Consider the following 16,087-nt stretch of genomic DNA (forward strand, 5'->3'; position numbering starts at 1 on the left):
TCTGTAAACACAAACTCTTTTAAATAAATGTGACGGTCTCTGCCTGTTTAGAGAATCAACATGATAATAAAAAGTAGAATCGGCATTTAACAGACTATCAAAAATACCCAATGCATGTGTAGGTATTTTTAAAAAAATTGTAATCGACGTGAGTGAACTCTCTAATACATTTTAAATCTACATGATTCGCTGAAGGAGATTGAAGGCAATATGGAGTTTCCGTTTTTTTGTTCTTTCCGACAGTTTCTATTCAACTATGTTCTCAACCTGGTCATTCGGAGTAGCTATGCATCAGAGTTTTCTTTGTTGAAGGTTCCAGATTGAAGAATATCACAGAAGCTCAAACACAATTTTGGTACATATTGCTTTTCATTTTCTGTATGATATGGCACAAAAGCATCTATTTTGATGAGATCAAAGTAAAGTCTATGTTAGCTTTTTGTGCACTAAATGGGAATTGAGTATAGTTTGATAGAGCAAATATGTAGATTAAGATATTTTATAGAAGACTATCCCTGCAAATTTTTTTGTTAGTGATCTTTTCAATAGATTCTTCCCATCATTTGCTTTTCTTTCTGTGCAATCTGATGGGTTGCAAAAATTAAATGTATTATAATAAATAAATTATAATTAATGAGTTGATTTATTAAAAATATTGTAATTTTTAATTGATTTTTACTTTTTTTTTTAAAATATCTTTACTATTCTCTAATAATTTATTATCTATCATAGTATTTCAATGTTAAATTGATTAAAAAATAAATTTCAAAAATCCTTATGATTTATTTAAAAACTAAGTTTTTAAATTACAATAGTTAAATGGGAAATAGCCAAGTTCCAAGAGCATTAGCTGACTATACATATGCATTATTTTAATTTTAGAATTTTGTTTTAATAACATATACAACAATTAATGGTCTAGGTCATAGATGGAGTGAAAAGGATAGGCTCTCTAATTTTTGAAAATAAGATGTGTAATTTCTTCTATAAGACTTAGGTTGCTAATGGAAAACATAAGCTTTTTGTTAAATTTGTTGTAATGTGAGTTAGCTGGTGATTAGACATATTGGTTTTTGCATCTATTGAATTCAAAAGAGAGAATGAATCTTAATTTTTATTTTTTATTTTTTTTAAATTTGATATCTATCAATATTTTTTGCATAAATTTTTAAAAATATAAGTATACTAGTTGCCTTCATAATGATATCTATCAGTTTTCACACTATTTTTAAAAAATATAAATATAATAATTTGTTTATATATTTTTAAAATAAATAAATATATATATTACATATGCTAGTACTGGAATTCCAATGCAATTTTAATAGTTGTTAAATCCCGTTGATAACAAGACCGGTTTACCTGCCAAAAGCAACCCACCGAACCTGCGCTACAAACATTGCAAACAAGTTAGCTACCTTCAACAATTACGCCGTTAATTTCTCAAAGGGCATAATTTATATTCCGTTAAAACACAAAACGAATGTAAAAATTCAATCACCGAACAGAGCCACCTGCGCGTACCTTACTCAAACGGCTTTGGTTGGGGGATGTAAACGGAGTTCTGTAACACACGACGGCAATCTTTAACCCTACAAATAAATAGTCCGTAACATATTGACTTCCTTGCAGGCCGACGATTAAATAAAGGTCACTCCGTAACATATGACGTGAATTCGTCAAGCCCACATATAGTACGTAACATATTCGTTTGCAGGCCGTCGGTTAATAAACGGCATTCTGAACAGTCGGCTTAAATATTGGTTTGTATTGGTTTGCATTGGAATGATTTGGCATTTGCTATTTTACCAATTATATTTACTAACATCGTATACTTGTTTTAACATTTTATTATTCCTACATTACTGAAAATCCTGACGCCAGGCAGGAAATGCAATTGAAAGTGAATATTATATACACTTTACAAACTTTTTAAAATTCTCTCTTTCTCTCGGCGGACATTTTAGCTTTTCTGATTCTTCCGATCTATCGATGCAATTCACCAGGCTTTGATAAGAAATGAGAATTTGTATCAGTTTACTCATGTGACCAAACCCTAAGCAGAACATCAAAAGGCCGCGCGCCGCTGTGCTGCCGTGGCGCTTTCCTCGACCGAGCAAAGCGTAAGTTGCGTAAAGCAGGCTACGGTCGAGACCTCAGGAAATGGCCGCATCTTCTGCCGTCGTCATATGGCGGAGCCTGCTACGCTGCGGCTGGAACGACGTTCTCCTTCGTACTTGATGAGAGGAGGGCCGGATGAGTGCAGAAAGTGCTTTCTTCATCCATTCCCCTCCTTCAACGCTGCCGATTCTCACCAGCGAGTTTTTCATGGCCGATCTGCGCATATGCAGCTGAGAATTGGTAGAAGCGGAGGAAGAGGAAGAGGAAGAGGGGCAATTCCTATGAAGATTGCAGCGGAACGCGCCAGGATGATTGCTAGGCGAGCACAAGCACATCTTCCTCGCTGAACCAGACGGAACGGCTGCCCTCTGCCCGGCCTTGGGCGGAACCGGACGGACCGGTGAGCGAGCCTGCAGATTCCTCTTTGGCGACACAGATCTGGCCAAGTCGAAAGTGATTATAGGAGAAGAGTTGTAATGCTTAGTGGAGAGAGAGGGGGAAAATGAATGGCGGGTGGGAGAAAGGGAGCGCTGAAGGGCAAGGGGGATAACAGGGGCGCTGGATCTGGTCTTTGAAGAAGCCATTGGATTGCCTTTGGTGTCAAACCGAGAAGAGATCGGTATGTGAATATATAGCCTTATTCAAACCAGGGGCGGATGTTAGTTTTCAGTAGTTTACTGCTTTACGCCCACTTTCTCGGTTTCCTCCCCTACCAATTCTCGCCTTGGCGGGCCCATGTTATTTAAGGCAATACAACTATTCGCCACCTGTTACCCTACCTGTCAGTTAATATTTCTTATAATGCTTATGCATTCACCATTGCAATAAATTTTTGGCAAGGTAAAATATCTGCTTGAAATCTACTCTTTCAAATTGAACACAGTAGGCCGCCTACCAGTTTTGAACAACAAAGCCGGCGACGGGCCCACAAATGGTGGCAATCGGAAACAGAGCTAGAGTATCGCTTCAGTATCGAGGATTCTTCCAGCTAATAGCACGTTCTAGGTAGACAAATAATGAGCTGTTATTAAAATACCTAGCGTGAGCATTATTGCCCATTATCCCTTTTCTCCCGGCGACATTGGGTCTAGTACAAATTATTGACATTGACTCTTTCCAAATACTACTCACCACGATGGAGTATGGCAAGCACCTTTCAAGTTCCAGCCCAATTTTTTTTTAAATGGAGTTCATCTTCACTCCCAAGGTCATTTTAGCTATTTGATATCCAGTAAGTCTTAGGTTGAAACCTCTTTCGGTAAGAGTCAAGGATTTAAGGGTACCTATTTTATTAATCTGGGAATAATGTCGACCTCATCTCTTATGATCTCTGAGCCTTGCTATCGGCAAGACTTGATCCCTAGTGAACTCATTAAGAACTACTCAACTTCACCAAAACTAAAGGCCCATTGATCCAAACTATATTTTATTCTAGATTGATTTGTATAGATTTGTGGTTTGGATTAATTAGCAAATGTTCATATATAGCTATCTTGGAAGTATAATTTGACAATGTTCATTAAAAATAGTTCGCTTCAAAGTGTGCATGTATAGATTTGTGGCTTGGATTAATTAGCAAATGTTCATATATAGCTATCTTGGATTAAAATAACCCTTACCTAATAATTTTTTTATTATTGTAGGTATTGTAATTCAGTCATAGTTTAGTTATTTAGTTAATATTATTATATTGTGTAGATTTATTTAAGTTTCGATAATAAGTTTCTATTTAGTAGCTTTTTTCTACATTTTTGTAATTAATTATTTTCTTTTTGTGAAGTCTTTATATGGGTGTGGTAATAAAAAGAGAATTATTTTGAATCACATTTCATAATATAGCTTTGCTCTCTAGTATGTTGTCTTTTGAAGAGGCATCCAATATTTATTCTTTATTTCTCAATATAAGCTTTGTAGTTATATTTTAGTATGCACTATTTTTTGCATGTTATTGTTTCTATTTGATGATATTTTACAATTGAGATCTTAATATGATGATAATCACATAAATATTTAACCTTGTCTGATATAAGATTGCACTCCAAAAAACTTGTTTCGATACATGGGAAGGCTCTTCAAATATAATCAATTATCTAAATTTATTTGACTTGATATGTGCATGATGATCATCATTAAGTTTATCCTCATTGCCCCATTATTCTTATATGACAATGCCATTATTTCATGGATTATTCTAAAATCTTCATCAGGGAAAATCTCAAACTTAAATACAAACAAAACTTGAAAAGAAAAAAAAAGATTAAATATTAATCAAATGCACACAATCAACAAGCAAAAAAGTAAAGGTCTCTCAATTATAGTTTCAAAAATAATTTTATAGTCATGTCAACATGACCAACTCTAAAAGTTTGATAAGGAAGCACAAAAATTCAAAAAACAATCCCAAGGAAAGAAATATAAAGCAAACATAATAAAAAACCAACTACAGACAAGGAACCTAACCCCAAAAGAAAATAATAATATTCAAAGTAGTCATGATTTTAATACTAGAACTTTAAATCATAAGAAGACAAGAAAACCAATTACATAGCATGATAAAATGCAAAGGAAAAAACAAGGAAAAAGGGGAAAACACATGTAGGACAATCAACATTAATGTGGATCCAACGAGGGAGGTCAAGGTGACATCATATAAGTATGAGTCTACATATCAAATAGATTGGAGGATGGCTCTGCGTTTGCATGGGTGTCGTGCTAGGGCCGACGTGCCCTAGCCTGTGTCCTGCGTGTTGAAATGTGGCGACTGATCAGCAAAGTACTGTACACTTAGCACGTATCCTCGCCGGGGTCCGGGGCCGGGCCGAGCCCCGGGCAAGGGTTCGGGGGCGGCAGCCCCCGAGAAAGTGGGGGTTTGGGGGCGGTAGCCCCCGAGAAAAAAATTTTTGCTGTTTTTTTGTTGATGAAAACCGACATTGTAATAAAACCCTAAAAAAGGCCGACTTTGTTTGTTGCCCTAAAAACGCATGTTATAAGCGGCTGGGATGCTTAACGCATTGGAATGTTGATGTACTGTTTTTGTTGGATAATAAGAAAGATTGGATGGCTGTGTATGGTGGACGTAACCCATTCTGGGTGAACCACGTTAAATCTCTGTGTTATCTGTGTCCTGTTTTATTTCTTTATCTTTTGTATTTAAATCTGCATATAATTGTTAGTTCATATTTGCTTCGGATCTGCTTGAAACCCTAACACTGCGCTCTGCTTGCTTCGTTCTGGGGGGGGGGGGGTTCTTGCTTGCTGGGGTTCGGTTTTTGCTTGCCCGTCGTCGGGTTTTCTAGCTACTGCAGGGTTTTTTTGCAACCCTTTTTTGTTTCTTCTTCTCTGGGTTGTTGTTGGGGGTGTGCAGGGTTTTGGGGTTGGCTTTTTCGCCCCTCTTCTTTTTCTTTTTTTGGTATTTTCTCTGGGTCCATGGAGAATAGAGGATTATCCTCTTCTCAGATGATCTCTGGAAATCTGAATATGGTGGATCCGTCTCATTTGATGCATGCATGTGGAAAGGAACACATTAGTAATTCCCAATCAAGGGCAGGCGTCTCTTCATTGAAAGAGTCTTTTCACATGAAAAAGGTGAATGGTTGTTTGGAGAGATCCCAAGATCATCCAGTTCTGGTTATTCAACCTGAGCAAATTTTGGAGGATGTTGAATATTGGTGTAATCATGCTCTCATATGCAAATTTATCAGTCTTCGCCTCTCTATATCTATTTTAGAGTTTTGGGCACGCCATGTCTGGAAACGTGAAGGAGATATGGAGCTACTTATGGCATCCAATAACTATTTTCTAGTTATTTTTTCCAACCTGGCAGACAGGAACAAGGCTTTTAAGGGTGACCCTTATTTTTTATGGTATGATGAAAGAATAAGTATCCGGTAGAATACTGAGAGGGGGGGGGGGTGAATCAATATATTGAAAAACTGATACAAAGTTCCCAATCTCAAACTCAGTCAAGATCAATATTCAAAAGAATACTTGACATCAACCGGTTTAAATGTTATGACAACTTAACAGTAAACAACTTCAATCTTGTAAACATCAACAATGCTTAATCATAACTCAACATATTCATCTTTCAATGCTTCTACTTATCATGCCTTATTAGAAGTTAACCAAATTAACAAATAAGATCATAACCACAAAAGCATTCACCACTTGACACAAATGTTTATACGTGGAAAACCCAAATAGGTAAAAACCACGGTGAGATGAGACTCACAAGGATAGCTATCTGAACTCTTCTAAAGTTTGCTTTGCTAGGAGACAAGCCTGTTAAAGCTTTACAATAAGTCCTGTTAAGAACTAATTCCGGTTAGGAATCGCCCGGTTAAGGGATTTACAAATATGCCTTGATGAAAAGCACAATACCCTGTTAGGAGTAACCTCGCTGGAGGATTTAAGAATCCAAGGTAATGGACCACCTTGTTAGAGGATTTAATGAGTAACTAAGCTTGTTAGAGCTTACCTGGTTAAGGGATTTCACTTTTGTTGTAATTGTTAGAAAACAAAAGGTTTTCTTGATCTGTCTAAGTAGCACTACATTTGCTTGATCAAATCCTTCTAAGCTTCAATCTACCTTCACTCAAAGTGTAGATCCATTCACTGGTTAGGCAACTACACACTCAACAGGTTTCTATCAATCTTGCCAACAACTTTTACAAATAGCTTCATCGACCTTAAATACAAATCAGTTAGGTCGGTAACACAACAAAATACTAATTGTCATCATCGAGATTACAAACAAGTCGGTACAATCTTGACCATTAGAAATCATGACAATCTCTTCATATTCTTCAAGAAAATTTCAACCACTCCATGATCACCGCTTCATCGGACTTTGTAACTCATCACGCGCTATGCATTAGATGCAATCCACTTTTCTCCTTCCCTAGACAAAAAACAAACGCACCAAAACAATTTGAACTTATCCTTATACAATGATCACACGTGTCTTCATCATTACTGCTTATCAGATAATAAACCAACAAATTTGATCGGTTAGGGTTTAACAGCCGATAGGGTTTACCAGTTACATTGCTTAGAAAGGTTTAACCCTTTACACCAGTTCAACTCACAAACTTTACTTACCGGTTTACAACATCTTCCACAAATCTCTTCTTACCGATTACTAGCCAATATCAAAAACAACAATATCAGCAATAACATGAATACTATTACTGGTTCAATTGACATTAATGACCTCATATCATTAATGCAATCTCTAAGCAAAATGCCAACAATCTCCCCCTTTGGCATTGATGGCAATACAAATATCAACACCTCTGATTGTTGCTAAGATTGGTGAATAGGAATCCCGATTTACATTTAAACCAAGTATTCACCTTGTTGTTGTTTGTCTTCAACCTGCTACTGGTTTACCTAATCAGACACATAATTCTTCTCCCCCTTTTACAGTAATGCCAAAGTGAAAGTAAAAAGAAAATGTAATTCTGCTCTCACTGTCCATCAACATCATTCTACAACTTGATGCTCCCCCTGTGGAATACATCCACTTCTTCGTCAATCCATGTTAAATTCTGCAAGTGGTTCAAGGACTGATGCAATCAGCATCATGCTCAACTAACTTCATGAAGAGGGACAACCCCCAATTGACTTCTAAGATACTCGAAAGTGGTCTTAGGAAGAGGTTTGGCAAAGATATTTGCAAGCTGCTCCTTGGTAGAAATATACTCCAAGATAACATCTTTACTTTGAACTTTTTCCCTCAAGAAGTGATATTTTAATTCAATGTGCTTAGTCCTTGCATGCAAAACAAGATTTTTTGAAATGTTTATTGCACTTGTATTATCACACAAAATCTTTATTGGTTCTGAGATTTCCATCTTCAAACCTTCCAAAATGTGTCTCATCCACATAGATTGTGTGCAATTCATATAAGCTACTACATACTCAACTTCAGCAGTAGATTGTGAGGTACAACTCTGCTTTTTACTACTCCATGAAACTAGTCTTCCTTCTAGAAAGAATGCTCCACCAGTAGCACTTTTTTGGTCATCAATATTTCCTGCCCAATCAACATCTGTGTATGCTTTCAAATCAAAATTTCCACCATATAGATACCATAACCCATAGTCAACAGTACCTTTCAAATATCTAAAAATTCTTTTGGTTACCATCAGATGTGCCTTCTTTGGATTCTTCTGAAATCTAGCAACAATACCAACTGCATGGGCAATATCCGGTCGACTGTGAACAACATAGTGTAATTTGCCAATCATTGACCTGTATTCCTTTTCATCTACAGACTTAGATGTAGGTCTCGGAGACAACTGAGAGGGGGGGGTGAATCAGTTGTCTAATAAATTCAAACCAAAAACTTATTAACCAACTTAATGCTTAATACCGGTAAATTAGTTAAGTGTGCCGGTGGACAATGTTAACAGAAAATTGTTGTACCGGTAAGAATTAATGCATGAAACATAAGCACAAAGTCATCCACTACACATGACACCAATATTTGTACGTGGAAACCCTGTAAGGGGAAAAACCACAGTGGGAAACCTTACCCACAATCAGATGATACTACTACAGATAGTAAGTGTACAAAGAGGGGTATGCACATGCAGAAAGGCCAACAGCCTAGAGCTCACTGCTCAATCACAAATGGGAGTCACACTGACTACAGTTGGATGGTTAAATCCAATGAGAATGTACTGCACAAAATAGCATCTTCATATGCTAGATTTAGTACCGGTGTAATGCTGATATGCTTCTACAAAAACCTAACTTCACCTTCAAATGATGTCTTCGTGTATATCCTTGCTTGATCTCGCATATACCTTTCCTTAGATCTTTTTTCACATTCTACATTTGATCTTACAAATAAGATCTTACATTTATACCATACCCTAAGACCAATTTTAGTAGGTCGGCTCTACAAGATATTACAATAAAAACATTTTACAAACAATACAATATCTGATGCAATAACCGATTGAACATGTCAGCTTAATGCATTTACAACAATAATAAATCATCTCCATAGCATGCCATGCTAATCTGGAAAAGATAAACCTGTCGATGTAACCCTAGATAACCTGGACCTATTTGCTGGTAAAAGCAAATATGCAAATGAGAATATACCAATGATTATTACTTCAAAGTAAAGTGTCCACATGATGTCTTCGACATTACCAAGTGTCTTCCATGTCAATGCAGGTACCGGTGAACATTATATCTTGTCGGTTAACCATATATCGGTAACTGTTTGTACAGTTTACTATTTGCCGGTGAATGTTGTTGGATCTCCAAAGTAGGTGTATTTAGCAGGTGTTGACATCAATGACAAAACCATACCAAAATACCAACAATCTCCCCCTTTGGCATTGATGGAAACACAAGATGGAAAAACCATCAAAGTGCCAAAATAGAAATGCCAAGTACAAAAACCAATTCTCCCCCTAGGAGTAATATGTGTTTATACCAATCTCTCCTCAAAAAGATAATGCATTTTTCATACATCTCTCCCTAATGTTTTTCCATATATCTCTCCCCCTTTGACATCAAATGCCAAAGTCACAAAAGGTCAAGTTCATACAAAATACCAACCAAGTCAATATACCAACTACTCCCCCTGGGAGGTAGCTTCCTCATCAAATACCAGAATAAAAGATTTGTCCATTTATTTCTGTCGATTGATGACAATCATCAACTGTTTAAGTCTCTACCAGTGGAGGTAAGACTCTGAGTTGATCTCTGAGATACTCAAAAGTTTCCTTAGGCAAACGTTTTGTGAAAATATCTGCAAGTTGTTCTTTAGTATTCACATAAACCAGTTTTATCTCTTTTTCTTCAACTTTTTCCCTTAGAAAATTCAGTTTGATAGAAACATGTTTTGTTTTAGAATGTAATACTGGATTCTTAGATATATCAATTGTTGCAGTGTTATCACAATATATAGTAATAGGTTCCTTGTATTTTACCTTTATGTGTTTCAACATTTGCTTAAGCCAAAGTACCTGTGTACAGTTTGTTGCTGCTGCAACATATTCTAATTCTGCTATTGATAAAGATGTACAACTTTGTCTCTTACTTAACCAAGAAACTAATCTCTTTCCAAGAAAGAATGCTCCTCCAGTGGTGCTTTTTCTATCATCCACATCTCCTGCCCAATTTGCATCTGTGTATGCATATAGATCAAAATTTTCATCTTTAGGATACCATAATCCAAGATTTGTTGTGCCTTGTAAGTACCGAAAAATCCTTTTTACTGCTGATTCATGATTTTCCCTAGGATTACTCTGAAATCTAGAGACTATACATACTGCATTCATAATATCAGGTCTGGTTTGTGTCAAACACAGTAATCCTCCTATCATAGATTTGTATCTAGTTGGATTAATAGGTGTAGATTCATCCCTTTGAGATAATTTGTCATTTGTAGTCATAGGTGTGCTTACCGGTTTAGAGTTCTCCATCCCAGATTTCTTAAGTAGTTCTTTCAAGTACTTAGATTGACTCAAAAATATGCCTTTATCAGTCTGTAAAATCTGCAATCCTAGAAAGAATTTTATTTCTCCGATCATAGACATTTCAAATTCATGCTGCATTTTAAGAGAAAATTCTTTGCATAATCCATCTTCTCCTCCAAAGATTATATCATCAACAAATACTTCCATAATCAAGATGTCATCATTAGTTACTTTGTAGTATAAATTGCTATCTGCATTTCCTTTAGTAAAACCAATCTTTAAAAGATACTTATCCAGTCTTGCATACCAAGCTCTTGGAGCTTGTTTTAATCCATACAGAGCTTTTCTTAATCTGCAAACCATATCATTGTCATCTGTCAAGGAAAATCCATCAGGTTGTTCAATATAGACTTCCTCTTCAAGATCTCCATTCAAGAATGCACATTTAATATCCATTTGATAAACTTTGTAATCCTTGTGAGCTGCAAAGGCCAAGAATAATCTAACTGCCTCAATTCTGGCTACTGGTGTAAAGGTTTCATTGTAATCAACTCCTTCTTTCTGAGAATATCCTTTACATACTAGTCTTGCTTTATTTCTGACAACCTTACCATCTTCATTGAGTTTGTTTCTAAATACCCATTTGGTTCCAATTACATTTTTATTTTCAGGCTGGGGAACTAATGTCCAAGTATTATTTTTCTCAATTTGTCCTAATTCTTCTTCCATAGCTTTAATCCAAAATTTATCTTCACATGCCTCATTGATAGATAATGGTTCAATTTGAGAAATAAGACATACCTCTTCATTCGCCAATCTTCCTCTTGTCATGACTCCTTTAAATTTGCTTCCAATTATCTGATCTTAAGAATGATTCAGTCTTACATACCGGGGTGTCTTAGTCTGTTGTTGTTCTTCAATTACTGTGGAATCCTCTGATGATACCGGAGTAACTGGATCATCATTCTGTATCGGTGGATTTACTGTTGGTTCATTTGTCATAATTTCTGTTACCGGTTTAGAGTCTATATACCTTGAAGTTCCTCTGAATTGTTCATCAATCTTTACATTTGTACTTTCAACAATTTTTTGTAATATTTTATTAAAACATCTATAAGCTTTACTCTTAGATGAATAACCAAGAAATATTCCTTCATCACTTCTAGGATCAAACTTGCCAATATACTCATCTCTTCTAATATAACATTTACTTCCAAAAATTCTGAAATACTTAAGAGTAGGAGTATTACCAAACCATAGTTCATGAGGGGTCTTACCGTTTTCACCTTTGATGTGAACTGTGTTGAATGTATAGATAGCAGTGCTTACTGCCTCTCTCCAGTACACATGTGGTAGATTTGCTTCAGATAACATACTTCTTGCTGCATCCAAAATAGTTATGTTTTTCCTTTCAACAACTCCATTCTGTTGTGGTGTCTGAGGTGCTGATAACTGTCTTTTGATTCCATTTACTTCACAAAATGTATTAAAATCTCTAGATGTGAATTCTCCTCCTTGATCTGATCTTAAACATTTAATTTTCTTACCGGTTTCATTTTCAACCATTGCTTTGAATAGCTTGAACTTCCCAAGTGCTTCTAATTTTTCTCTGAGAAAAGTAACCCAACACATTCTAGAATAATCATCAATAATTAGCATGAAATATCTATCACCTTGTAAGCTTTTAGTTCTAGCTGGACCACATAAATCAGTGTGAATTAAATCAAGAGCATTATTGGATTTTTCTGGAATACTTTTGAAACTAGCTCTAACTTGTTTTCCAAATTGACATTCCTTGCAAATTGTATTATGAGGTTTCACAATTTTAGGTAGATCTCTAACTGCCTTAGAAGTACTAATTTTTATCATGCAATCAAAATTTACATGACATAGTCTTTTATGCCATAGCCAACTTTCATCTATATGTGCAATTAAGCATGCCTTTTCACTGTTATTCAAATGAAAGATATTACCTCTAGTCTGATTACCGGTTGCAATTTCCAAACCAGTTCTATTCATGATTTTGCATTTTCCATTTTTAAATTGTAACTGAAAACCTTTCTCAACTAATTGACCAACACTTAAAAGATTGTGTTTTAGTCCTTCAACATAGTAGACATTGTCAGTGTTATGTTTACCATCAAGAGATATTGAACCCTTACCTTTGATTGAACAGGCTTTGTCATCTCCGAATCTTACTAAACCTCCATTGTATTCTTGAAAGTTCAAGAATTTACCTTTGTCTCCAATCATGTGATGTGAGCATCCTAAGTCAATAATCCATTCATCCTTGGATTCAACTTTAGCTGCTAGGGCTTGTTCTACCGGTTGAGCAATAGGTACCCGTTGATCTTCTGTTATAGCAACAAAGACCCATCCATTGTCTACTGGATCCTCATCAGAATCATCAGTCACACCTTCATCAGCAATGTAACAAGATTTATCTTTGTTTTTCTTAAATCTGTATCTCTGATATTCAGGATTAGGTTTGTATGTCCTTCTAGCTTCTTCTCTTAGTCTAGCATGTCTATCAGGGCATCTTGAAGCCATATGACCAATCTTATTGCAGTTGAAACATTTAAAGGGTGCTTTACCTTCATACTTACTTCCAATTGGACCTTTTGGCATTTTTCTTGCAAATATTGCTTCAAGTTCTTCAAGCTCTTCATTCTCCTTCCTGGTTTCTTCAAGTTCTCTTGCATAAAAGGCTCTCTAGTCTAATTTGCCGAAGGATGGAGCAGATGATGTTGATGCTTTGAAGGCCAAATCAATTTTTATAGTAGCAATAGGACCAAATTCCTCAATTTCTAAAGTTGAAAGTTTTCCAATCAATGTATCCCTAGTTACTAATGTATTAGGCATTATTCTCAATTCATTTATAGCAGTAACCTTCATTTTATATGCCAGTGGTAAACCTCTTAAGATTTTTGAAACAATCTCATCTTCACTCAAGGTTCCTCCACAACATTTGATACCCAAAACAATTTCATTTACTCTTTCCATAAAAGCAGAAATCCTTTCATCTTCTTCCATTTTCAAATGTTCATACCTGACTCGGAAGCTTTCAAGTTTTGCAATTTTGTCTGTGGAATCCCCTTCATTTAGTGTTTCCAAATGATCCCAAATAGCTTTTGCAGTGGATCTATCTGATAATCCCATGATTTGTTGATCCGATAATGCGCTCAAAAGTTCTTCTCTTGCTTTGCAATCATTTTCTTCATCTTTGGCTAAAGTAATGGGAGCAGTCTGACCAGCTACAGCAGCAGTATAACCATTCTTAGTAACTTCCCAGATGTCTTTACCAATGCAATTCAGATGTGTCTCCATTCTAATTTTCCATATCCCATAGTTGGTTCCATCAAGTTTAGGACTATCCTTTCTGAAATAATTAGTAGACATTGGATCTCCTCAAGTTGTTAAACTTCTGCAAAAAGAGGACTAGGCTCTGATACCAATTGTAGGTCCTGGAGACAACTGAGAGGGGGGGGTGAATTAGTTGTCTAATAAATTCAAACCAAAAACTTATTAACCAACTTAATGCTTAATACCAGTAAATTAGTTAAGTATGTCGGTGGACAATGTTAATAGAAAATTGTTGTACCAGTAAGAATTAATGCATGAAACATAAGCACAAAGTCATCCACTACACATGACACCAATATTTGTATGTGGAAACCCTGTAAGGGGAAAAACCACGGTGGGAAACCTTACCCACAATTAGATGATACTACTGCAGATAGTAAGTGTACAAAGAGGGGTCTGCACATGCAGAAAGGCCAACAGCCTAGAGCTCACTGCTCAATCACAAATGGGAGTCACACTGACTATAGTTGGATGGTTAAATCCAATGAGAATGTATTGCACAAAATAACATCTTCATATGCTGGATTCAGTACCGGTGTAATGCTGATATGCTTCTACAAAAACCTAACTTCACCTTCAAATGATGTCTTCGTGTATATCCCTGCTTGATCTCGCATATACCTTTCCTTAGATCTTTTTTCGCATTCCACACTTGATCTTACAAATAAGATCTTACATTTATACCATACCCTAAGACCAATTTTAGTAGGTCAGCTCTACAAGATATTACAATAAAAACATTTTACAAACAATACAATATCCGATGCAATAACCGATTGAACATATCGGCTTAATGCATTTACAACAATAATAAATCATCTCCATAGCGTGCCATACTGATCTGGAAAAGATAAACCTGCCAGTGTAACCCTAGATAACCTGGACCTATTTGCCGGTAAAAGCAAATATGCAAATGAGAATATACCAATGATTATTACTTCAAAGTAAAGTGTCCACATGATGTCTTCGACATTACCAAGTGTCTTCCATGTTAATGCACGTACCAGTGAACATTATATCCTGTCGGTTAACCATATACCGGTAACTGTTTGCACACTTTACTATTTGTCGGTGAATGTTGCTGGATCTCCAAAGTAGGTGTATTTAGCAGGTGTTGACATCAATGGAAAAACCATACCAAAATACCAACAATACCAACTACATGGGCAATATTCGGTCGACTGTGAACAACATAGTGTAATTTGCCAATCATTGACCTATATTCCTTTTCATGTACAGACTTAGATGCATCTTCCTTGGACAATTTACAACCTGTAACCATTGGAGTTCCAGTTGGTTTACAGTCACTCATACCGAAAGTCTTCAAAACCTCTCTCACATACTTGGATTGAGTAATGAAAATACCATTCTTCATCTGTTGTATCTGTAAGCCCATAATTTTTTTTATTTCCCCTACTAATGACATCTCAAATTCATTTTTCATTTCATCTGCAAAACAATTACTCATGTCATCATTACCTCCAAATATAATGTCATCTACAAATACTTCACTGACCAGTATTTCATCTCCTTCAGACTTGAGATAAATGTTGTTGTCATCACTGATTCTAGCAAAGCCTATCTTCATTGGATGAGTATGAAGTCATTCATACCATGCTCTGGGTGCCTTCTTTAATCCATACAAAGCTTTATGCAATTTGCATACCATGTCTTCCTTTTCTGTCAATGCATAACCATCAAGCGGCTCTATATAAACCTCTTCTTCCAATATCCCATTCAAAAATGCAGACTTGACTTCCATCTGGTATACCTTGAACTTCTTATGAGCTACAAATGCAAGCAATGTTCTGACACCTTCCAGTCTTGCTACTGGTGCAAAAGTTTCTCCATAATCCTCTCCTTCTTCTTGCACATAACCTTTGCATAGTAATCTTTCCTTGTTGCGAAGTACAACACCATCTTCATTTAACTTGTTTTTGAACACCCATTTAGTACTTATAACATTCTTGTTTACCGGTCAGGGTACCAGGGTCCAAGTGTTGTTTTTCTCAATTTGATCCAACTCCTCCTCCATAGCTTTCACCCAATGATCATCACCAAATGCCTCCTTAGCACTTCTAGGTTCAAAGGTGGAGATCATGCAAGAGTTCTCTCTTATTCTCCTTCTAGTTAGTACACCGACATCCTTATCTCCAATT

General features: G+C 36.1%; 1 protein-coding gene across 1 annotated transcript; it reads right to left on the reverse strand.

Moving 5' to 3' along the window:
• Positions 1–1,862: 1,862 nt before the first annotated feature.
• Positions 1,863–2,741, reverse strand: LOC131054125 (uncharacterized). Its single transcript, XM_057988585.2, has one exon. It carries the CDS (start codon positions 2,703–2,705, stop codon positions 2,157–2,159), a length of 549 nt encoding a protein of 182 aa, XP_057844568.2. The 5' UTR covers positions 2,706–2,741; the 3' UTR covers positions 1,863–2,156.
• Positions 2,742–16,087: the final 13,346 nt, after the last annotated feature.

The sequence above is a fragment of the Cryptomeria japonica genome, chromosome 5, assembly GCF_030272615.1.
Source record: "Cryptomeria japonica chromosome 5, Sugi_1.0, whole genome shotgun sequence".
NCBI lineage: Eukaryota > Viridiplantae > Streptophyta > Pinopsida > Cupressales > Cupressaceae > Cryptomeria > Cryptomeria japonica.